Source organism: Diadema antillarum, unplaced genomic scaffold (assembly GCF_040938485.1).
Source record: "Diadema antillarum isolate AM-2024a unplaced genomic scaffold, OU_Dant_1.0 seq00000266_RagTag, whole genome shotgun sequence".
Classification (NCBI taxonomy): domain Eukaryota; kingdom Metazoa; phylum Echinodermata; class Echinoidea; order Diadematoida; family Diadematidae; genus Diadema; species Diadema antillarum.
In genome coordinates, this window is record NW_027271303.1 from 499,465 (window position 1) to 526,310 (window position 26,846).

Consider the following 26,846-nt stretch of genomic DNA (forward strand, 5'->3'; position numbering starts at 1 on the left):
ATCTTTGATGGTCACTATGTTGGTAGCAGAGTTACCATTAAAAGTAAGGCTACCATAATTTTATTTACAATATAGAGCTAAGATAAGCGTTGAAAGAACACTTCCGGTTGCCATTGCTTGCAAAGTCACTGAAACATATTATAAACAAACAATCAGCAGTTTCTTCAGAGTGCAGTCAAGTACAGTGCACTCCCGCCTTTAACGAAGTCCTCGGGATCGGCAGTTTACTTTCGTTATATCAAAATTTCTTGACTTGAACATCTTGACGTCGCACACCATAGTGAATAAAGATAGTGATGATAACTCTTGGACCTGAATTTTGATTTTGTTGTAAAGAGAATTTCGATAAAACCATGTTCGTTGTAACAAGAATTTCGTTCAAACCGTGTTCGTTATGACGGGAGTGCACCGCAGTACACTACTCATTAGTGTCTGCACTGCACAGGCTTTGGGCAATGTTGGGTATAATGATAGAGAATGTTGACGTGAGTGAGTGAGGGGGAGAGAGAGGGGTAGAGAGAGAGGGAGAGATTGACTTGAACAGGTAATGTGATTATGACTGCATTAAGTACAATCGTACACATTTTAGGCGTTTCTGATGCTTTTACGAAGAATTGCCAGTCAAAACTTTAAAGTATGCGTGGTGTTTAGAACTGGTGTGGATATCAAAGACCCCAGGTGAGGTCGATCAAGTGTCCTGAATGGTCCGTCAATTAACAGTTGGGAAAACATCCATTTAGTTAGTTTACATTGAATATATTAACAATCGTTCTTATTAATACTGCCTATACCACTTTTGCTGTCAAGTGGATGTGCCCAGCACCATTTATAAGGATTATACTTGAATAGACATCATTACATCATGAATGCTCATCACATTGAATTTAAAACCAACATGTCTTGTTCGCTATTTTATCAAAGGCATTAACTCATCGTGGATGTGAGCAGACAATCATTCTGAGCAGAACTATTCATGATCTATGGTGGGGTATTTTAAAAATCGTATTGTCCGCATTAAAGTGTAGAAACTGGACATACAAAAATTGTGTTATATAAGCCATATTAAAGTCGCCTTTCAACACGCTCTTCCTCCTTTCATGAATGTCTTAATGAGAAGCTGCTTATGGGATTCCATATTGTAAATATAAGTGTGTTCCATAAATGTGAATTTTTCGATATTGTACAGATACAATTTATCATATAGGCTATATCAAAGAATCTAAGTTTGATATTTCATACGCATTGTATGTTTAATACAGATATATTTGGAAAAACAAAAACAAAGAAGAAGAAAGACCTGTTATCACATTGGTGCGGCATTATAGCATCAGCAGAGACTTATTCTGCAGGGGGGGGGGGGGTGTCAGGAAAGATCATCACATTGCTGCGATGCATCACGGGAACAATCCAATCGTCCAAGACTTAAATTGTTTGCTGCCATCTGTCGTTCAAAATTTGACAGTAAGATTAATGCTCTTTTTCAGTCTAGTCTACCAGCACATGTACCCGTAGTCCTATATGAAATAGGAAATCGCCGTGTGACACTACCCTGACAAAATAATCAGTGAAGAAGGCAGATTAATATTTCACACGGTGCCTCAATCGGCATAACCTATATATGGGCCAAGAACATCGCTGCATTTCATCACTCTAACGTGTGTGTAAGTGGCACTTGATTCCGAGTTCTACATGCCTTCGCTGTTGTAATAGTGCAGAGTGAGGTAAGTCAACTCCAAACCCGACAAGTTTGTTGCGTAAAGATATCTAGTGTTGTTATTCGACAAGGGAGAGTAATTCACATCATTCTTTTCATTGTCGTAATGCAGTAATGGTGACTTCAACTCGTTTCCGTCTTTTTTGATTTAATCATGTCAACTCTTAGGCGGTTTTAATTCACTTATACTGAATATGTCACGATAGTTTTTGTGCACACAGAGATAATGGTGAAAGAGATTATGAAAGCCATGTTTGTACACTCTGATATTAATGCGGGCTCGCAAACATTAACTTCATCGCATTACGATTATTAAAGTCGCTGCATGTCTATTCTGCATTGTATGTATAATACACATTATCTCTTGACTGATCTTAACACATTAATCCAAAGCCGTTGCTACTTTGCAGAGATTAGTCTTTTGATTATAGGCATGGTTCATAAATGTTGAGAATTATAGTATGTATCACATTCAGCTTAAGACATTGTTTGTACCAAATTAGTCTTATTCACTTTCGAACAATTAATCAAGGTAACAAAGATAACATTGATTCACCGCATAAACGGGACGAGACTTCGTGTAGGCCTATACACGGGACACCTTGTTGGATACATTGTTAAGAATTTATAGCATTGAAGAAAGAAAGCTAATTCAAAGGGCCTAGATGGAAACCATGATACGTTTAAGAAGGAATTTTTAACAATAATAGTGATATATTGGCGGATATTGCCTAATTCAGTCAACCGACGCACCGAGTTCAGGCTATCGCCAGCTTCCGGGACACCTCGTGATGGTGATCTGCAATCTAAGGGTGACACAAGTGCTGAATTGGCAATGTACCGCATTGCTGACGCCTTCAAGATTTAAGAGTTTGAGTAAAATTACTAGCTGACGGAATGACGAGATGAAAAGACCCGGTCAAAAATACTCGCGGACGGTACTCGCCTATAAGAGAGTCGCTCATTTCTTAATAAATAAACTGATGGCTAAAATGCGACATAATATATAGGCCTACTACCCAAGCTATAGACTGTCTATGCAATTGCCGGTTCCATGACATTCGCTCCTACGACAATTTATTGCTCCCATGAAATAGGGTCTATCTGCATACACGCCACAGCCAAACACGAATTCTCCCCACAACCGCAACCCTGAAATCCTCACGTCAAACTAAACCTAAAACCCTATCGCATCCCAAACCCTAACCCTAAGACCTTGGAGAAAAGAAGAGTGGAGCAATATTGTCGCAGGTGAGCAAACTTCGCGTCGTGTCAATACTGCTAAAAAGGTAGCAATATTGCTACACCTGTTTTTTTTCCTCGTCCTCCCTATTTCTTCTTCTCTGTCGCCTCTGTCTGGTATATTTCTCCTTCATTCATTAGCTTCCGCTCCGTAATGAAGAGTTTGTTTGCAAAGACCGATAAGTCCATATTTACCAAATGGAGATATTTGCGATTAAAGGTCAAGAAAAACAAAGAGAATAATAAGAATATTTTTGCTTCTTTTGTCCATAACTTCAAAAATGTACCTTAATAAGTAGTGACCAATATATCATTTAAAAGGTATTATTTTGTACTTTATGACAGAGACCGTATACTTCAAAATCTTCAAAAATGGACTTATCGGTTTTTGCGAACAAACTCTTCGTATGTTCCTCTTCCTTTCCTAATCCTCCTCATGATACTTCTCCTCCTCCTCCTCCTCATCTCTTCCGGCATCCAATAGTTTTATCTCTTTGCTTCATTGCGCTTCATCTTCCTCATCCCGACACAATTCCTTCTCGAACAGTTTTCTAATCTATTCCCTGCTCCATCTTCTCCTCTTCCTTCGCCAGGCCTCCTCTTGCATTCTCTTCCATCCCCCATCTCCCTCCTTTTCCAGACTCATTCAATAGCCGCCGTCTTCTTTATATACTTGGTCTTGGTCGTATCCTATAGTCAATGGCTCGATCATTCTATTTGAACACGCTGGAGTTAAAGCACCTATCATGGTAGCGTATGCTATAATGAGGGAATATCAGGAAACATTCCAGACGGTTTTTCAAATTTACTGACAGCCAACAAACTGCAAAATACTCGTGATCGTGATAGTGCTGCATACATCAGTTTGATGCGATTTTTCACAGCCCACCATCAGGACAATTAGATTGAACGCTTATATAGGGTCGTAACTTGCACATTAAGGATACAAAATTTAATCTACTTCGACGCAAGTTCTCTGTTGTGCACTATATATTCCAGTACCGCATTAATACAACAGTGATGGCATATCAGGCCCGCATGGTTCGTCGACTCGCAAAAGCAAGCATTCTTGCTACGCACAAAACAAGGTTAAAAGGTTACAAAACAGCATTTTTCATGGCTGAAAAAAAGAAAGAAAAACTACCCATGAGAAACTACGAACATCAATATTGTAACAACGAACGACGAATTGAGCATGAAGAGCAAGATAAGGGCCTATCGTGTTTTGTTTTTCGTGTAAGTTTTTAGTGTTGTCCGTCATTGTCCAAAACAAGTAAAATCCAAAACTCTCTCACACACACACACACACACACACACACCAACACACAACCAAAAAGTTAAAAAAGTTAAAGAAATACATAGGGGAAAATATAGAATACATAAGAAATAAAAATCACAACCTTATATCAGGTTTTCCGGCCCCATTTCATCAGATTTACATTCATATTAATGAAAGGGCTTTCAAATTGAAGCGATTTTGGTCACTGCTCTACTCTCACGTTTCATTTCATGTCATTCCTTTTAGATTTTATTTCATTCAATCTAGAGAGAAATTCATTCAATTTAACGACTCAAAGTTGGCATTCAATTTCGTGCCAGCTGGATAGACGTTCAAATTCGTGCCAAATACCAGTTTCAATTTCAATAGGAACACAACTTCGCACTTTTAACGTTCGAGTTCAATCAACATACACAACTTCTACGCGCCTTTTTTTCACTTTCATACGATTGGATACAATTTCTTTATCATTTCAAAGTCTCATTCTTAATTGTATTGAATGTACTTTTATCTTGTCGACCTTTCTGTCACTTTCAAATCATCCCTAACAGTATGGATGTAACATTTAGGAAATATAGCCATATCCCAGAATATCTTAGGGGTCATTACGTCCAAATCAATATTGATCCATTTTGATTCCATTCCTTAGTTCCCTGTGTCCATATCATAAGTTGCCGCAATCGGATCAGCTGTAGATAGACCTATTTCACCAAAGGGTTATACATGTATTGCCAGATTTGCTGGTTGCCAAGGTCATGATTCATCCACTATAATTCTGTCCGTATTCGAGATATTCACGCATACTCTGTAATGTATGAATAAAGTGTAAATACATATGTTTGAAAGTGGGATTACACAAGTTATTAGCTATATGATGAGTAAAAAGTGTGCATATTCAAACAGCTGAGTAACTACAAAGATTAAAAGCAACATCGAAAATGACTGCCTATACTTTGTAGTTGTTTGCCTTATCGTGAATTTGAATTCCTTAACGCTCTCCACAGCAGCGCTGATGCGAATTTGAATGCCTTGCACTTGCATTTTTTATTTGAATGCCCTTTTTACACCCTGTGTGAGAAACTCATGAAATGGCATGCTGATGAAATTAAATTTAATGAACTATAGTTACTTTTTTTGAATGTCAATCTCAGTTATCATTCAAATTCACTCGAGCTTTGTGTTTTTCCATAATCTTTTATTGATTCCATATTCAATACAATTTCATGATAAATGGAATCACATGTATTACAGAATCCACGATTCAACAAAACACAATTATAATGAAATCAAGCCAAGCTGTACTTTCAGCAGGAACAGTGCATTCGTAAAGAAAATACAATGCACCGAAAAAACGACAACAACAACATACACTACTTACTTACTTTCATTAAAATCAAATGGAGCTGTCATTTTAGCATGACAGCGCATTCATAAAAAAAAAAGAATATTTATATTAAATGGAGCTGTACTTTCAGCATAACGGTGTTTCATTAAAAAAAAATGAACACATCAATATGCACCCTCATAAAATCGATATACAACCAAATGGAATCGATATTCCCTTTAATCACCCCCCTCCCCCTCCCCCTCCCCTCCCCCTCTCCCTCCCCCCTCCCCCTCTCCCTCCCCCCTCCCTCTCCCCACTACCCTTCCCCTCCCTTCCCCCCTTCCCCGTGGACATCTGGCTCCGGGTCCTTCCATACTGATTTTCAAATTTTCCCATTTACTAAAATGAATGGTTAAAGTTCCCCTCATTGATGCTTATTTCTTTTCCTCAAATCTATCCTCTAAAATATTATTTTTTATTTCATTATATGTAGGCGGATTTCCATATTCTCTACTTTTAAAAATCAAATATTTAACTAAAATGAAAATTCGATTTAACAACTGATGTTTTCCCCTATTATCCTCCTTCCACCCAAACAGAATTTCTTCCCAGTACAATTTTTTAAATCAACATCCTCTATCATTTCTTCACATAATTCCCAGAGTAATTTCACATGCTCACAAATGTAAAATAAATGTTTGTATGTTTCTTCTTCTTTTTCACAAAAAGAGCGTAAGTTACTTGCAGTAAAACCAAACCTGAAAAGATGGTGACTTGTATAAACAATACCATGCATCAGTTTAAACTGAAACTCTCTTAATCGGCTATTTAATGTACATTGTCTTGGCCTAAAAATATATATATCGTATCTCCTTAACAGAAAACCCATAATTTTGGTTAATTCTATCAAAAATCGATACTGCACTTTCTTTTTCCTTAAGAAATTGCAAATACATTTGTTTTGATCTTAAATTGCTAATATCAATTGTTTTCCCTCCTATAATAAAATCAGTTTCCAAAATATCTCTTTCTTTTTCTTTTATATTTCTCCTCCAACCCATCGGTATATTTTCATGAATACATCTTAGCAAAAAAATATCTTTAACTCCTAAACCTAAATCTCTAAAATATCTATCACATTTCAATTCACCATTATTTCCTAATATATGTTTTAATCTATAAACCCCCTTCTATTTAATCGTATATATTTATCATTAAATATTATAACATTACCACTATACAAACTACTGCTAACATTACTTCTCATTTGTTTCGTTTTTACCCACACTTCTAATAAATCCCTATAAAATAATGGAGCTTTCACTTTCAACAGCGCTGGTAAATAATCACACAAAAATATAAATTGTCCTCCTACATATATCTCTCGTTACAAAATTAAAATATTGCTTCCATTTCATATTTTCATCTTTATTAAGAAGTTTCTTAACCCACATAACTCGCTGTGCTTTAACTAAATCAACAAAATTCATCATTTTTAACCCACCTTGTCTATAATCTAAAAACAATATATTTTTTCTAATTTTATCTCTTTTTCCTTTCCATATAAAATCAAAACCATTTTGTCTAAAGAGTCAAAAACCCACCTGGGAACTGGAGTGAGAGAAGCTCGATATATAACTTTTGAATAAATATGTACTTTGAGTAATTGAATCTTTCCCATCAAAGTTAGATCTCTTTGTTTCCCGAAATTCAAAAGAACTTTTATCTTACTTAAAAATCTCTTTATAATTTATATTTTCCTTCGTTCCCTCATCTAAAGAAAAGAAAAGCCCAAGTATCTTCACAAAATCAACTGTTTCTCCAAAATTAGTATCTAATTTCAAATGCTGATATGATCGCAATCTTAATACTTTAGTCTTATCCATATTTACCTTTAATCCCAACATTTTTTCAAATTCTTCAAACAACATCTTTAACCTATAAATTGATTTCTCATTACGTATAAAAATAGTCATGTCATCTGCATATAAAACTTATTTAATTTCCTCATCTCCAAACTTTATTCCTTGTACAGAATTATCTCTTCGTAATCTATGCGCCATTATTTCCATGCATAAAATAAATAAATAAGGAGACAGTGGGTCACCCTGTCGAACACCTCTCTCCACTTTAAAATAAGCGGTAGAAACCCCCTCATTCAAAACACAACTCAAAGCATTTGTATACAAAACTTGTACCCACTTTTGAAATGACGGGCCCAATCCAAAAGAAGGCAAAACCTTTTGAAGAAATTGATGAGAAATAGAATCAAAAGCCTTTTCAAAATCTATAGCCAATAAAAACCCTGGTGAATTATAATAAGATGTATGAAATATCATATCATCTATGATTCTAATGGCTTCCCCAATATTTCTTCCCTCGATATAACCTACTTGATCTCCCAAAATAACTTCATTCAAAACTTCCTTTATCCGTTTAGCTAAAATCTTTGTTAAAATCTTATAATCTACATTAAGAAGAGATATCGGTCTATAATTCTTCAATAAATAAGGATCTTTCCCATCCTTAGCAATCAACTTAATTACTGCTTGCTTCTGTGAAGATGACATTTCCCCTAATTTATATGCCTCATTTAAGGCTTCTCTTACTACTCCTCCAATCTCCGTCCAAAATATATTATAAAATTCAGCTTGAACTTGAATGCCCGCATCGATCGTTAAATCGAATGCAAATCTAATGAAACTGGGCGGGGAAAACCTATATTTTCTTTGAGGAATTGATGATAAAGGAAGACCTCTGCAGGACAAAACCACCTTAAGCTATAACAGTTTTCGACGTTAAGGGCGTCATTATCCTGAATAGCGAAATAGCACTAGCAGAGGGTCTGGAAGCCAGACTAAACGTATACTGTCAGATTAAGGGCCAACGAACTGGAGGCAGATGCAGAACCTAATTATACATAATTCCAAAATTATGCAAGTAAATTATGAAGTATAATTAGAATTGTATTAGTAATGTTGAAATGCAAAGTCGAAGAGGGTAGCATATTTCTCGTGGTTAGGCAGCCTTCCACACAAAAGAAATTTCAAAGAAATTCCTTTCCTTGCATATGTGTATAGAGTGAGAGGAAGGTGCGAGACCATCCATTTAAAGAAGTAATAGCTGTGTATCAGTGTTGTCACCCCAAAGGGTGAACTTTGCACACAACAAACGTCTGGAGATCACCGATCACGCAAGTTGAAAAACACTTCGCAACACATCGATCACCAAACCTCATCAGCATTTGACCATGGCCACGTTAATTAACGTACGAGCTATACATTCGTCGCTCTCCACAAGACAGTGTGAATGACCTACATGTTCATGATAAGTAATGATCAGGGGACTTAGCTCCCGTGTCTGAGCGAAATGGATAAGAAAAATGGCTTCTGTGGCAGAAGTTGTTGTTCGGGGAGGGCATTGACTTTGTAGAGGAGCCGAAGCTTCTCAAGGGAGGGACCCTCTTCGACTTTGCATTTCAACATTACTAATACAATTCTAATTATACTTCATAATTTACTTGCATAATTTTGGAATTGTATTACGTAATGTCTTATGCAAACTGTCTCAGAGGGTAGCATGTTCAAAGTGAGCCGCAGAAGCTATTTTTGCCAAACTACGATGACAATGAAATAAACAAACACGAGTATTTGTCCATTTGTTCCATTTCTTTAATGTCAAGGAAAGTAAACTTCCCGAACCAAACATACATATCAGGTCATCATTCATATGAAGTGCCGGGTGTAAGCAAGCTATTTTTCCCTTTTCTCATCTACGATGAATAATTGTTGAGTCCTTCGTGCAAATCGCCGTATGGAGCGTCATACGCATGACACAAATCAAAGGAATGATTAAGGAATACAATCATTTCTGCTATACATCTATAAAGTTGTCCTGGGTCTATACCATTACTGCACAATTAAACGAAACCTAGAAATTTCCTACGCCTTGTAGGATGTTTAACTTGTACCCTATTAGATGCTATGTAAGCTTTACAAAGGAAATTAATCAACCATCCGAAATCGTCGGATCTATCATTAGGATCACACAGAAATGTGAAAGATAGCCCTATTACGTTATCAAGCCTTGTTAGGCCATCATATCTCAGGGCTCTTTGATGTTTTCAGTTTACAGAATTGAGGACCGCATTTGCGAACGTAGAGTCACTAATAGGTTTGTGGTAAAATTTCCTGAACGTCTCGGCTCGAGACCAATTTGCCGTTTTCAAGATTTCATGTAGCGAAACTCCGTGGGCCAGAGCACAACTTGTCGAGGCGCCGCGGAAACTATGGGCCTTAAAGACTGATGTATCAATGCCTGAATCCCGAAGGACTGTTTTCATCCATCGAGCTAGAGTAGCTGAAGTGATTCCTTTATGTGGTTTTATTGTTGATACAAAAAGTCTCTCATCTGTACGCAAAGACTTAGTGCGTTCCAAATACTCTCTCAGCGTTTTGACTACACATAATTTAGAATTTTGACCAAATGATGAGAGCGTCAAAGTTTGGTCGGCAAAGTTTGATTTAGAAGTAGTCTTGAGTAACTCTGAAATCTTGAAAGAGGCTTTATTTTCTTCAAGATGGAGAGATGTTACAGACAAGCACATAAGCGTTTGTGTGCGTTGTGCGGAGGTTAGTGCCATTAGTGCCACCAACTTTCGGGTTAACAAAGGAAGAGTCAAGTCCTTGTTGTCGGGTAAGGAACCAATGTACTTAAGGACAGACGCAACATCCCACGTTTTTTGGTATCGTGGTTTTGGAGGGTTTGTATTAAAAATGCCTTTCATAAGTCTCAAAACAAGCGGATGTTTACCCACATTATGACCATCGATAGGAGGAAAGGCAGATGAAAGAGCGGAACGATATGAGTTTATGGTAGAGTACGATTTCCCAGTTGAGCATTGGTGAGCTAAGAAATTTACAACATCACTTATAGACGGTGAATAGGGATCAAATGATTCCTTACAACACCAGCGTAACCATTGTTGCCATGCCGACTCGTATCGCTTATTCGTTCGCTCCCGCCATGAGTGTGCGATAAGGTCGGTAGCGACTTGAGAAAGTCCGTTTGACTGCATTCTGCTGATGAGATAATCCACGCGGCCAGGCGTAGAGTTAGGTTGGGGTCGGGAAGGGGGGTCACCAGACAATCCGCTGGGAGGAGCAAGGGCGGGGCGATGACCATAATATTGAGTAGCGTGGGGTACCATGGTTGCGCTCGCCATATTGGCGCTAGGATGGCATACGGTGTTCGATCGGTTCTTAATTTCTGAAGGGTTCTGCAAATAAGACAAAATGGGGGGAAAAGGTATGGAGTTAAATTTTCCCATGAAATCGAGAAGGCGTCTATGACGTATGCATTTGGATCCGCCTTCCATGATGCATAAACTGGCAATTGGTGGGTAAATCGTGACGCAAACAAATCAATACAAGGTTGAAATGGTAGCTGTTTAATGAGAGAAGAAAAGATGCATGGCGAAAGGTGTAACTCCTTATTAAGATCTCTGCGAGATAATGAATCCGCCAACGAATTATGCATGCCCGAAATATGATGGGCAGATAACCAGTTGCTTCTCTTAACGCACCATTTCCAAATATTATTGGCTATTATGTTTAGCCGAGGTACACATCCTCCCATCTTGTTTAAGTAACTAACAGCTGTGCTGTTGTCGCACAGAACGTGAATATGTTCATTGAAGCAGTCAGTGCATAAATCAGGCAAGGCCCGTTCAACAGCCAGCAACTCGAGCTCATTGATATGTAAATTTCGATCTTCCTCTGCCCAGTGATCTTGTGAAAAGGAGTTATCTGAATGACGCAATGCACCCCAACCTTGTGTACTGGCGTCTGTAGAGATCGTGACAGATGGGTTGGGTCTATGGATGGGGGAAACAAAGGAATGCACGGGCTGTGCGAGCCACCACTGAATTTCTGCCCTGGCAGGTGGGTTAAGTATGCAAGAAGAGGCCTGGATTTTAGCATATTCCAACTGGCGGTAATGTAGCCTACCGAGTGGATAGGCGCCGAAAATAGAAACAATAAGACCAATGAAATGCGCCAGGCTTCTAATAGTGACTTTACTATTGTTCAGGAGGGATACGGCGGAGCCGTGAAGTTTCTGTACTTTTTCAGCAGGAATGCTGTAATGCATGGATAATGAATCGATTACGAAACCTAAGTAAATAGCCGTATGTCTTGGCTGAAAGCAAGACTTTTCTTGATTTATGATAAACCCAAGGGATTCCAATAGCTCCCTTACAAAGTTTGTATGCTCAAGACTTTCCTCTTCGGAACATGAAAGAATGAGAAGGTCGTCTAAATAAATAAGGGCTCGAATTCCTTTAGCACGGATAGTTGCTATAACGGGTTTCATAACTTTGGTGAAGACCCTTGGAGCCGAGCTGAGACCGAACGGAAGACACTGAAAGCAAAAGAATTTGTCATTCCAGCTGAATGCTAAATATTTATGCTGAGATTGGTGAATTGGAATGGAAAAGTAAGCGTCTTTTAGATCAATAGACGTCAGAAAATCACCTTTAGTAATCACTTCTGAAACGAGCTTGAAAGTTTCCATTTTGAAATGTTCGTACTTGACAAAGCGGTTAAGGTTTTTCAGATTTATTACAGGTCTCAAATCTCCCGACTTTTTCGGAATGACGAAAATAGATGACACGAAAGCGCACTCCTGCTTATCAATTTCTCGTATTGCACCTTTTAAAAGCAGAGTGCGAACTTCATTGCTTATAACATCCCTTTCATTTTGGGAGAAGGGAAGAGTCCCGGGAACGAATTTGAACGTTGGGACTGCAGTGAAATCGATTCTGTAACCCGAAATGGCGTTTAAAACCCAAGAATCTGAGGTGATTTGAGACCATGCCTCTCTGAAGAACGATAACCGCCCCGCTTGAAGGGGGGGACTTACTAGTTTTTTGACTCGCCAGAAGGCTTGACGCGGGGATGAAAGTGAGTCTTTGGTGGAGGCCCCGGATGTGTGGGAGGGCGGGACACTGTGGCACTAGCAAAGCCTCGCCCCCAAGCCTGATGCTGTGCTGGACGGGTCGGGTAGCGACGCTGGGGGATGAAATATGGGTACGTTTCCCTGAAGGGGCGTCGTCTGTCCCCAGCCGTCGCCTCACGGCTGCGGGGAGGTCTGGTCGTTTGGACCCTCTGGCCCACGTTGTAGGCGTCTGATACCTTTCTCATAGTGGCCGACAAATCGCTCCCGAACAGGGTGTCCGCGAGGGGTGTATTCCTACTACACAATCCACGGTATCGCGGCGCGATACCCCCTTTAAGATCCTCTCTCCTCCTCATGCTGAGCTCATAAACAGCGTATCCCGAGAGGGTTAGGCCGTCCAAAGCCAGACTTTTCAGTCTTTCGATATCCAGAACTTTTTCCCCCTTTGAGATGCCGTTTAGTTCCTCTAGAATAAGGCTGTAGGGCAGCGCCCTTTTTACGACTTGTCGCTGCAGCTTTTGAGTTCCCACGTCCTTTAGTGCCCCGACGCGGCCCGGTAGCGTACTCCATATTTCCGGGTCAACTCGCGGGGCGCTTGCCGCGGGGGCATTGGAGGGCGTTTTGTATCTTTCCCCGATGCGTTCCAAAGCCGTCTTTTCGGGGGGCATGGTCATTGACTTTGTCAGCCTGTCGGCCAATTTCTCGAATAGAGGGGGACCCAGGTCTCTTCCCTCTGTGTACATTTCGCTGTCCATCTCCAAATCTACGTCCCCTCGAGGGTTGGGGGACAAAGCGGAAAGCAGCGACTCCAATGGGTCGTAACGCTCTCCCGGGAGCGAAGGGGCAGCCTCGCCGCGGAGGCCTGCTGTGAGGGACGTGTCGTCCGCGAAAACACTAATGTCGTCTCCAGCCCTAGGGCTCAAGGTCATCGCGTGCTGAGCACTGCGGCTGTGTTCGCCGGAAAGCCGTGAGAGGGCATCCGAAAGCCGACGTATCTCCGCGGCCTGGCTGGCTAATTGCTCCTCGACCCCCGTCGTCGGCTTTCCGGCTCTTAAGCGTGTGTCGTTGTCGTCGGAAGAAGACATGATGAAGTCTGCCTGCACACAAAGAAATGATGGTCTCGCACCTTCCTCTCACTCTATTTATACACATATGCAAGGAAAGGAATTTCTTTGAAATTTCTTTTGTGTGGAAGGCTGCCTAACCACGAGAAATATGCTACCCTCTGAGACAGTTTGCATAAGACATTACGTAATACAATTATGTGTACGTGCGACCCCACGTCACACGAATCTGCACAAGCACTTCTTGACCCTTTCTTTCTCTCTTTCTTTATTTCTGTATGTCTTTGTATAGGTACAGCTCATACGCTATAGTACGTATTAGGAAGAGCAAACGGTATGCTCCTTCGTTCGTTTTTGGCAGTCGGTACCGATCACATTTTGAAAGGAAACGCGGGGTTGCAACGCCGAATACCCACTGTTAGACACTGGATCGTTTCCACCAGGTACTTATACACCTTGACTCGACTCTGCACGTTGTGGCAATGATCCTAATTATTATTCGAATGGAAACGGGTTTCTACGCTGCTTTCCGGTAATTCCAGCTGGTTACTGCCTGAAAAGGTGTATAGGGCTATAGGGAGGTAGGTGAATGGCCTGAATGTGTGTTCTTACGCATGCCATGTTTCGTCTCACCTCGCTGGGCTTAATACCCTTCCTTGGGCCTATCAGTACATGTACATGTACTTCTAATATTCGCCTCACCTGGTTCGTGTGTGTGTTTATGTGTTGGCACGTGAGTATATGCAGGAAGGCTGGGGGGGGGGGGGGGGTGGGGATTGACCCACAAGGGAGGAAAAGGGAGGGTGGAGGGGATCGAGAGGTCGAGGCACACAGCCGCTGGGAAGGGGTGGTCTTCAATTGTTATGTGATATGCTGCCGTTCCTTCTTTGTTGTTGTTTTTTTTTATTTTAGAATCTCAACTGTTTGTCCATATTCATGAAGAGATCCACTCCAAATGTAGGCCTATCATTGGTATCAATTCCATGAGAAAGAGAAGAACGCAGTGCAAAAATGATCAAAATCGGATAAGAAATAAGGAAGTTATGATGTTTTGAAATTTCAGTTTCTTTTGGAAAACACTAGCTTCTTGACCAGCCGTTATGAATATTCAAATCAACAAGTTGATGGTGCCATTCCCTCACATTTTCTTATTAATTCATTTCATACAGAGACGACAAAAATATATTTCAGCTGTGTGAATATAAAACTTGCCTGAAAACTACACAAATTAAAAAAAGAACAAATGTATGTTAACCCAGATATAAATTATTTTTGTATGGGAATGTGCTTTTACCTGTAGGCCTATATCATAGCTAAAAATAGAATTCCCCCCTCCTAATTTCATATCATGACATACATGAAAAATTGTGAGGACATGACACCATCGACTCGCTCTCCTATTTGAATATTCGTATAAGGGTGGGTCGAGAAATGTGCCCCCCCCCCCCCCAAAAAAAAGGGGGGACATTCTAAATGTCATGTCTTCCTTATTTGTTATTCAATTTTTGTCCTTTTTGGAACATATTATTCTGTAGGGATTTTTTTGTTTTGTTTAAGAATTTATTCATTTGGGGTGTTGGATTTCGTGTTTAAACAATGTTCTGATGAGTTTCAATTATCATTGTCTATACGCCATAACATGATTTCTATACTCCTAAAAATCAGCCAATATGACAGCCTGCATTACTGGAGTTCTCGATTCATCTCTCTTCAGGTCACGAGTATAATTTGTACGCTGTAGGTAATGTGTTCAACGCAAGTTTGATTCCAGTGACCACTATAGGGAAATGCACATGATATACATTAATGTGCAACTGTGTCTGTGCGTCTCAAGCGTTTTGGTAAGACGCTGGATAGAAAGCAAAGATGAGGCCTATTTTCATATCGTTATCATCTCGATATATCTATTCATGTTGCTGGCCAGTAATCATCTCATAATCATACAGTGTCATGCATGTTGCTGGTTTTTCTTCATTTCGAATTTAGAACTAACGCAAACTCATTTTTTTTTTATTGAATGATAAATTTTGCAGCTGCTCAATTTATGTGTAATGACATTCTTCTGGGTTTCCCTGCCTCTGTCTGCCACCCCCCCCCCCCCCACACACACACATCTTATCTTAAATGAACCTTAAGATACTCGACCGTCGCCATGGAGACCGATGCCCAAGATGACTCAGTCAAGCCGTGGATACTGACGACGGCTACGCCGTTCAGGGAATCTTCAAAGCGGTTACTCCTGGAGAACTTTCGGTTGGTGATCTGGGATGATTTCGTGGCGGACCCCTTGCGTTACCGCGAACGGATCCAAGGTTTTCTTCACATACCGTTCTACAAGCCGGAGATAACCGAAGAGATCTTGCGAAGCATGCCCAACCTCAAGGTGAGCAGTAAATTTCGTTAATGCCACGCCCTCTTACCGCAAAAATGAATGAATAAATGAATAAACAATTACTTTATTTCCATCCAACTAAAGGTAATACATCATGCAAAGTATACATTTCAGGGGAGGATCCAGGAATTCCGTAAAGGGGGGGGGGGGGGCGCAAAGCAAATGCTACTTCCGAGTTTCATCAGCTGACAAGCAAAAAAAAAAAAAAAAAAAAAAAGTCCCCCTCCTGGAACCGTCACTGCATTTGACAAATCATATTGTTTTAACAATTTGAAAGAAGTACAAGTCCTAAGAAAGTGATACACAGATTTATACCAATGAATGATAGGAACAATACATACTTGGCGAGGACAAGAAAGAAGTTATTTATTGCGATGGACAAGAGTGATCTACTGAAATGCGGTGCTTGTAAGACGTGTATCATTCGATTAATAATATATAAATAAAATATTCATACAAAATTCATATATGTACAGCTAGAGCATGATGTATTTATATTTACTGATGTGTACACGATAAGAGCATATAATCTACATATTGTAAACTGGACATCATTTTTTTTTTCAAAGTACAGACAAATTGGTGACCCGGGATTATCCTCACCAAATGTCTTTAGCAGAAACGAATTGCATACTGTAAATCGTCATTCATTATTAAAGACGATATATTTGAAGTATCATCTCTAATTTCTAATTTTCCAAATAGAGGGCACCGTAATCCCAAAATTGCTATTCTCCTTCCAGAGCCCAAGTGGTCGTAAAATACTCAGAAAATCTTCATCCCAACGCTCCTCGCTCCCCCCCCCCCCCCACACACACACAAAAGATGTTTGTTTCTGCAACAACTATGAGGCCTATACTGGCCATGAAAAAATTCTTGGAGAAAAATTGCTGATCGCTGCTGACGGGGCACAGTGGGCCAGGTGTGAATGAAAGTGCGCCAAAATAGGGATTTAGTCACTGGAAGGAAATTGTTTTTTTCATATCCTAGGCACAAATTACATCCTCCTGAACACCTCTGAATAATAGTTTTTCTTGAAATTAATTTTAAGTGGATTGTTTATCTACAAACAGACTCAAAATCTGTGAATACTGGGTAAAACACGTGTAAATGCAATATTGTGGTTTTCAAAAGGTTTCCGCCGAACGGGTCGTTTGACCCTCTTCAAATTTTCAACACATGTGTCAAATTAACTATTTTAAATGATCATAAACTCTACAGGCCAGATTTTATTCCCTCTGAAAGTAATTTGGGTCAAAACAAGGAAAATTTGGCTAAAAATAGCAAATTTCTTTTAATGCTAAAAAATGGTCAACATTCCCACCGATTCCCGCGCTAAAAATATCACAGTCGCCTTTGCTGTAGTTTCTGCTTTACAATGATACCAAACTTGGCTGCAATCTTCCGCAATCTTGTGAAGAAAACCCAATTTTCCATCCGCATGTTTGCCCGTTTTTGGCCAAAATCTCGCGTGCGGTGGCAGCACGCATCCCATGGATCCCCATACGCCGGCAAGGCACACACAACAACAGAGACCACAGAGAGAGCAAGAGAGAGGGAGAGAGAGGGCGAGAGATGGGGGGGGGGGGGGGGGGGTCTGGGCCCTCTGGGGAGGGGCGCGGTGTCATGTTCATCATGATTGATAGGTGTACAATGTTCACATCAAACCAGCTAAATGACCATAAATGTCTCGATGGTCTATAACCCTATAATGCCTGTGTAGACAGTTACTTGCACTGATTAACAGCATGCCAACTACCCACATTCAAGAAACCTACAGATCTGACGTTCTCTTCCTGCACGATTCTTTCGACCTGTTTTTTCGTGGTACCACAATTATATTTTTATATCCTCTTATTATTGATAATCTTACAGTGTTGATAAACAGTTCATGATACTTTGTTTTAGCATGATGTTTTCGCAATACATACCGTAGGCTTCTGCTTCTGTTATTGTGTAGGGTTATTGAGGTGTAAGGTTAGTTTCCCTGTATTGAAATACCGAGTTCTTCATGCCTTATGCATGCCTGTAGACCACTGACTGGTCAAGTCAGTTGGAAGGCGGAGGAGAATCATTCGGTTTTTGTTTTTGTTTTTTCATTACGAAAATGTAGAGTATCTTTTCTCCAAAAATATATGTATGCCCTGAATGTAGAATAACCATTATTTTCTCCCCTTTATCAAATAAAGTAAATACTATTTTCAAAAGGAATGTTTTAACTGAATTCTTAGTTTATCATAATAATATCACCTCTCTGTCTCTCAGTCTACCTCCGTAAGCACATCTTCCTCCATCATTATGCGATTATATCTATAGTCTTGTAACATCCTACATACTTACCAAAAATTCTCATTAATTCATTTTGAAGAAGTATGAATACCTCTCTAAAACATTTTAAGGCTTTATATATTATGGCCTTAACGGGCTTAACATAATAACTTTATCAAATTTCCTTTTCAATTTGTGTATAATGTTTGCTTCTCACGTATCTCTTATTTGCAATGTTAACGCATGCATTTTCAAGAGGGGACATAATATAGCAAACTAATGATAAATACCAAAAAAGTCCTTAAGGGCGCCCCTCCAAGTGTGACCAAAGTCTGAACCTTTGACGTCTTTCTTTTATTTTTGTTTCTTTTATTTTGTTACTTTTCATGTTGTTTCAGCACACGCGTTATCCCACAGCTACAGTTCGCACTATCAATTTTCTGACATTGATTGGAAAAATATTGTAACGTGAGAAATATTATATTTCTCATTGGATGTTCACAGCCAATTAGAAATCCCTATATAAATGACGTCATATGTGTTTGAAAATATTTTCATTGCACTCTACGGGCCTGATTACCCCTAGATCGGTCAACGTTTTAAGTCGATCTCGGTGAATATGAATTTTGGCGCACTTTGGAGCCATTCTGGCCCACTGTGCGGCGGTTACTTTCATTTAGGCATGTAATGGGCTATAGTGAACGGATTTGAATGAATTTCACTTGTCATTGCATTGATGGTATACTTACATTAGGTTTGCATGATATATTAAAATGAAGAGACTTTACAAAGTTACAACGAGCACGAGGGAATTGGCCAGACCTAATAAATTTTGCCATCGCGGGGAAATTTCCTCTGATCTTAATCACTTGCGCGGAATTGTTATACGGTGTCTTCTTAAAGGGATGGTACAAAATTGGGCTTTAACCTTTTTTGCGAGATACCATGAAAATACTTATGAAATAGTTCAGAGCATACCATTTTAAGAGGAATTCAAAGTTTATTTGATAAAAATCGGGTTTGGAATAGCTGAAACATCCAAAAACAAAGTGAAACAAAACGATCGTAATAAAATGTGGGTCCCACACTTTATTAGGATCGCTCTGTTTTGGACATCTCGGCCATTTCAAAACCAATTTTCATCAAATAAGCATTGAATCCCTCTTGAAATTACATGCTCTTTCAAATTTCATAAGGGGTTTCTCACTATCTCAACAAAAAAATGATATAAACCTGAAGTTAAGGCTCAACCAAAACTATAATGTATACGATCCCTTTAATGCATAAGGGTTTTCTGTTCCTATTTTGTTGTGTTTTATTTATTGTTTAATCATTTTTTTTTGCATACTACTTTATGAGCGTTTCCCCACAATAATCTCATGTACCCATGTGTTAAATGAGTTGAGAGAGTTGAAGAACGAAATCAACACATTCTTCCCTCTCATGAGTCCGGCGATGATTCTCCACAGGTTGTAACGACCCACAGCACAGGTACCAATCACCTTAATCTCCCGTTGCTATGGAAACTAGGTCTAAAGGTCGGCCACGCTCGAGGCATCCTGGATGACACATGCGCTGACTTTGCTTTCGGGTTGCTGCTCGCCGCAGCGCGGAAACTTCCGGTCTGTGAGTCAACGAGATCTCCCCACTAATATTTCAGCTTCTTTTATCATAGCTGTCTGTACTTTCTTCTGAGCTACATCTGAGCACATCATGCAGGTGATATTACGTGTACAAAATTAGTCGGAAGTTTGTCTGTGTAGTCCATGAAACCGAAGAAGAAGTTTGCAAGTTATCGACTAATTTACGTAAATAAGCACTGATCATTATTCAATATTTAGACGTTATAGTATAGTAATAGACCTAATAAAAATCATAGGTATACCTACTAGGGTGGGACATGAACCCACGTCCTCCTTATTGTTAGACACGCATCATATCCACTAGACCAGCGACTAGATACCAAGCTTGCAGTGGCCGGTTATGAGTCTTACCATTTATTGCAGCGGGTGTACTGCAATACTGTAACTGAATGATATTGTCAATTTCTGCTATACGTCGATGGATGGCAATTTTTCAATCAGTTGCGATGGTGAAGCTAATGACTGCTCGATATCGGTTTTATTTTTACCCTTTTTGTTTTAATGAAAATAAAAGATAAAATTTGAAGTAACTGGTTGTGTCGCCGTAACACAGGTATTGGGAGAGCACGTGGTTACGACAAGGACTCACTGAATCTCGGGTGGAAGCGAACAGACGACTTGTACGGGATTCCCGTGTCGGGAACAACGCTCGGCATTCTGGGAATGGGGGCAATCGGATACGAGGTCGCGAGGAGAGCGTCAGGGTTCAAAATGAGGGTGCTGTACCATAACAGGAGGAAACGGTAATGAGTTGTTTTCGAGTTTAGCAGACGATATAGAGATCAATTTGCAATCAGTATGTTCTTGTATAGGGCCTATCAGGGGCGGATCCAGTAATTCCGTAAAGAGGGGGCGCGTTTACAAAATTAAAGGGGGGCGCATGCACGCACCCCTCCCCTCATTTTTTTCTTTTTATTTCTTTTGTTTCAACAAAAAATAAAGGGGGGGGGGGCGTGCGCCGGTTGCGGTCCTTCCTGGATCCGCCCCTGCCTATTATTATGGTTTGTGGTAAGATGGTATAGTTTTATAATTAAGACGACAAGAATCTAAAAAACACAACAAAAAGAATAAAAGAAAGTGTACCTTTGGAAAGAGAGTTTTTTTTTTCTCCAGCTCTCATGTTCTCCGCCGGATGTGATGCAGAATACAGTGTACTTGATTTCAAATTGACGTAAAATAAAGAATCTGTGTTTCACGAAACCGAAAATGAAGAGCAAGAAGTGAATGTAATATGCCCGTAATATATAGGCTACCAATGATTTCTCCGAGTAGGCCTACTTCAAAGGTAGTTGAGATGTGGAAAATTCATGTCAAAATAATAAACGGCAATACTTTATGCTGAAAAATTGACTCCGCAAACATACAGTTACAATGTATTTTATTCCTGGTCAAAACACACCATGATGACAGGCAAAGAAGTACCCCTGTCTCAATGTCCTACTACATGTACTCCATGTTATTTGATGTCTTCTGTCATACAAATTTGCATAAAAGCTACCGTATGCGACACTTTCTACTCTTCTTCATCAGAACTGTACGCGGGCTATTACATCACTCTGAAAAGTCTCCCGTGAAATATTACAATATCTGACGATGTCACGAATTCTTATACTATTGCATAATTAGCGTCTTTGACTGCTTTAAATTTCGATTCATGTATACTATCTGTGACCCCACCCCGCGTTTTGAAAACTTGGAATAATAATAAGGAAGTACAGACGGTAGTCACTAACTTCGAGGATAAGTTAACTGCTAGGATAGGCCCTATGGGGCGCCAAGTGTCGCACTGTCGATTTCGTGACGAAATCAGTTATTTTGTCGACGAAATGGTCATTTTGTCGAAAAAAAATCAGTCATATCGTCGACGAAATGATCCATTTCGTACAGAAATCAGTCATTTCGTGACGGAACTACTGATTTCGTAACAAAATGGACCGTGCGGCACTTGACACCCGATAGAGCTTGTCCTCGGGGTTAAGGATCACCGTCTGAACGTAACTCCTATGTGTCTTCATCTGGGCGAGGCAGGAGTGAAGAGGAGGAGAAGGAGGTTCAAGCCACGTACTGTTCGACGCTGGAAGAAATGCTACCGGTCGTAGACTTCCTCGTCGTCGCCGCTCCGCTGAACGACAGCACGCGGCACATGATGGGCAAGAAGCAACTGAGTCTGATGAAGAACACCGCCATCATCGTCAATATTGCGAGAGGTATGATACGCTTGAATGGTCAACATTCAACGTCTTCATGATGACATGCATTTTATCCATTATCATGTCTGTCCAATATTGGAAATTACCCCAATAGTTTCTTCTAATGAGCAATAACCTTGTTCGTGAAACATGACGATAATACTGTCTCTGACCAACATCAGTGGAAATATTTGCAGAACCCTCAGTGTTAAGACATTGTTTCACTCAATATGACAGAGAGCAACTGATGAGATGAATGCTTGTGTCAAACAGTGACATTTCCCCCCAGAGATTATAATTCGCCCAAAGGGAGCAGAGCTGCCGGCAGCTCTGATGGAAAGCAGTTATGTTGTCTCGAGGGGAAAATTTTTTTTTTTTTTTCTATTTTCCTCATCTGAGGTACTTTATTTTTCCACATATCTTCGCATATTTACAATCACATTATCTGCAAGTATCCAAAAGGCATTCAACATAATCATTATGACAGGAAAAAAATAATTGAAGGGTACATCAATGGTACCAACCAAAGTAATTGCGTATTCTTCTTAATCCAATATCATCGAATCTCGTTTGGTTGCACTTCAAACTGATATAAAATCTTAATTCCGCTTTCAAATCTTCTATTAAATGATGTACATTGAACAAACATTTGTTTCTTTCATTGCGTTCTCTGACATAATTCCTGTAGACAATGAATTGGGCATAATTCAAAAAAAGGTTTACTAATTTCATCTTTTTGTTACCTATATCATATCCGAGAATAATGACTTTTTCATTGATATCTATCACAAGATCGAAAATATTTCGAATTAAAACCGAAACCACTCTCCAATACATTTTGATTTTTTGGCATTTCAGCAAAAAATGACAAGTGGTTTCTTTACAATTACATACAGTACACAAATTATCATTCAAAATTTCCCATTTAAACAAATTGTCTTTACTGGGCAGTATTCGATGAAAAAGCTTAAAATTAAATTGCTTTATTCTGTTATCATTAATCTGATGAAACTTATATTGCAATACCTTTTTCCAATCAAAATCACAGGGTAAATTCAAATAACCTTGCCAGAGGTATAAACATGAAGGTTCTTGTTTTTTCTTATGCAAAAATAATCTATAATAATGTTTAGCTGACGTTTTCTGTACACTGATTTTATCACCTGTTGACAACTCAATAGCATCAAATTCTTCTGTGTGCAGCACTACAGGAGTCTGTATATTATTACGTAACTTGTCTAACCAAAACCTGGGGAATGCTTTTTTTAACTTAGACAATTCAAATGAGGCGAGCAGCTGCCTGTCTCGGAAGGTTTCATTTATGGATGTAACATCTTTCCACTCCCCATCTTCTATAATCTGTTTCACTGTGATAACATTTTCCTTTATCCAGCTCTGGAAACATAACATTTCGTTGTCATATCTAATATGACTGTTATTCCAAACAACTTCTTTTTTTATATCATTAACATTAAACATGTCTATGTACTTTAACTCAGACCATGAACAGAAAAGGTCAATGTAAAACTCAGGTATTTTTCTCCTTCTGCATATTCTTAATATATCATTTTTCTTGCAATTAAATTTCCAACACAAAGGCATTCTCGAGGGGAAAATAAACCTTCCCATGCAGGGACTTTCATGTACAACGATAGACAATGCTACATAGACTACATAATTAACATCCTTCCATTCTAGCCTCGTTGAAAACCAGTCAAAATGCTTGAACTGCTCTTACCGGAGGCCTACATGTCATTGCATTATTACCAATCAACGGCCAGTATTTTTGTTGACCATTCAATTATAATCCTGTATATAGTAGGAAGGAACTTTACAACAGTGGTCTACGTCGATTAACCAAAGTCACTTTGTTTGTTTCTTTGTTATTTTGTGTTTTTTGTTTTATGTGATGGTATGTGCGTATATGGATGTGCATCCGTGGGTGATCGATGCATAATGTGCGCTCGTGTGCTGCCACTGCTCGATGCAGGTCTAATCTTTGACCAGGAGGCGTTGGTGGAGGCCCTGAAAGATGGCATCATCCTTGGTGCGGCGCTAGACGCCACGTTCCCTGAGCCCCTGCCGAAGGAGCACCCTCTCCTGCACATGCCCAACGTTATCGTCACTCCCCACGTCTCGGCGTTCGTCGGCAGGACTCTGGACGAGGTGATGCAAAACTGCGTCGACAACCTCTGGGCGGGCATCCAGGGCCGACCCCTCGTCACTGAGGTTCAGAACAACTCCTCATAACACACCTGCTACTGTAACTGTTGCGAAATGAATACCTTGACCTCCCAAAACTGCACTATATTTATGCGCTATTTTTTCTTGACAGCCTTTATGAGAAAACCCTAAACTAAAATTTGGTAATTTCGCCACACAATGCAGTCTTTGCTGATATCATCCACACACACTTAATATAATAGTGATCGCAGGATGTGGAGCATCAATATCTCATCCTGGTCGCTGATGAAGAATGCAGTTACTAACCTGTCTGGTCCTTTGCCAAGTTCGTAAAGCACGCGCTTTTTAGGGTTGAATCACAGTTCGCATGATTTATCCATTTTTTTTTTTTTTGTTCAATGATTAGTATTACGACCAAGACAGCAATATTTGAACTGCCACAACATGTTAGTTAGGCCTACTACAGTGGACCGCCGTTATAAAGAAGTCCTCGGAACCTGCAGTTTCTTTCATTGTATCGAAATGTCGTTATAACCGAACAAATAAACAATAGAAACACATAATTATGTAGAGAGGATAATGTTGCAGCCTGAATTTTTACTTCGTTGTAACCGGGAATTCGTTATAACCGTGTTCGTTAACCGAGTGCACTGTAGGCAAACCTATGTTATAATATATGGACTATCTAGATAATGAAATCCCGTCTTCACCTCATTTTGAGCCGATTTTGCCTAAGCCTGCGATGGCTACTTTCACCCGTTCGATGACTAAGATTATTATCTTGCGAATCATTAATGAGAACATAATACAATACATAGAATGATATACAGGCAACTCCCCGGGGCAACTCCCATTACAGTATAACGAAGTCTTCGGGACGGGCAGTTTTCTTTTGCTTTATATCGACATTTCGTTATAGCCAAACAAATAAATTATATGAAGAATGGTCCCTATACAGGTAATTTTTGTTACCTTAATCTCACTTCGTTGTATCCGACATTTCGTTATAATCGTGTTCGTCTTGTTTTTCTTGAGGTGCACTGTTTATATAGTGCACTCCCGCAACGAGCAAGTCACATATTATCTAAACCCTCGTTAATTACAGCAAAGTAAAAATTCATGCTCCCAAATCATTAGCTATATAGGCCTACATTATAATCTTCATGTAGGCCTATCGCGCTTTAACCCTATTTTAACTGGGCTATTTGAGACCAAGTTTTTACTGGGGGAGGGCTTCAGATCTCGGCCGCCGATCGCGCGATCGCCGCAAAATTTTGCCTAAAGATAGGGCCGGATGTCAACTACAAGATTACATTGTCATAGAATAGAAAAATATTGGCTTTCTATTTTTAATAAATCAATCATGCAACTGTATGCATGAAATCATATTTTCACCTGTAACTCCATTAAAAAGATTGAAGGAGTGCTAAATTTTTGTGTCAAGAGTTCCTCAAGACACATCACACAATTTTCTTGTAAAAAATAGCACAATCGAAATCAATTTCTTTTGTTTTTTATTGTTTTGTTAATTTCTTATGTATTTTATTGTTTTTTCGACCTTTTGTTTTCTATTTTTGCCAAAATTTGGTGCAGGCACTTTTTCAAGCTTATCTACACTAGATTCAATTAATTTCAGTGGTTAAAAGTTGAAATTATCTAATTTGTATCAAATTAACCCCCAAACACAATTTGCATTGGATTTGCACACGATATCATGAATTTGAGCTGTTGACATGCATATGCAAAACATTACTTTAACTTCAGAACGGTGTACCCGGTCGTCGCAAATTTAGTCTCAAAATATGCGGGAGACTTCAATAAAAAAAAATCATGAAACGACGCGGCAAAATCTTTGCGCGTTGCGGAATCGTGGCGCGAAATGTCGGGGGGGGGGGGGTTTCAATTTAACTAAATTACGATGTAACGAAAGAAAACGTTCTGACGGACCCGACGGCTCCGTTATAACGGGAGTCGCCTGTAGGCCTATACATATCCGAGTTTATGGTGTAGCCGTGTATGAGCAGAATAATTCAAAATCTAATGACTAATATCCTAACTAAAACGGATAGCTAAGACATGTAGGCCTACTGCTTTGGCGCTTTTAACCCTATTCCCCCCCCCCCCCCCCGACGTTTCGCGTGATTATTCTGCAACGCGTGATGCTCTCGCCGCGACATTTTACGACTTTTTTTTCTTTCAAGTATATATCGCGCCACTTTTGAGACCAAATTTGTCGCTCCCGGGCATACCGTTTTGAAGCCACGCCCCTTTGAAAAAAATTCGTCGACCCAAAAAATTGCTCAAAAACATAATTTTGTGTACAAATCCAATGTAAATTGTGTTTTTGCAATTAATTCATATAAAAATAAATATTTTTACTTTCAATGGCTGATGATTTATTTTAGCCTGATTATGCTTTAAAAAGTTTCTGCGACAAATTTTGACGAAAAAAAGCAACAAAAACAAAAAGTAAAAAACACAGAAATTCAATAAACAATAAAATACATAAGAAATAATTATGAAGCCGAATTTTTGCTTCAATATTATTGTTGAGTATATTGAAAAGAATATGTTCACCAAAAATTAG

The 26,846-nt window shown here is 39.5% G+C and overlaps 1 protein-coding gene across 1 annotated transcript; it reads left to right on the top strand.

Moving 5' to 3' along the window:
- Positions 1-13,968: 13,968 nt before the first annotated feature.
- LOC139729862 (probable 2-ketogluconate reductase) lies at positions 13,969-24,325 on the top strand. Its single transcript, XM_071640785.1, has 6 exons — positions 13,969-14,026; positions 15,720-15,966; positions 19,713-19,869; positions 20,440-20,629; positions 21,915-22,093; positions 24,066-24,325. The coding sequence occupies exons 2-6, from the start codon at positions 15,736-15,738 to the stop codon at positions 24,323-24,325; spliced, it is 1,017 nt and encodes a 338-aa protein (XP_071496886.1). The 5' UTR covers positions 13,969-14,026; positions 15,720-15,735.
- Positions 24,326-26,846: the final 2,521 nt, after the last annotated feature.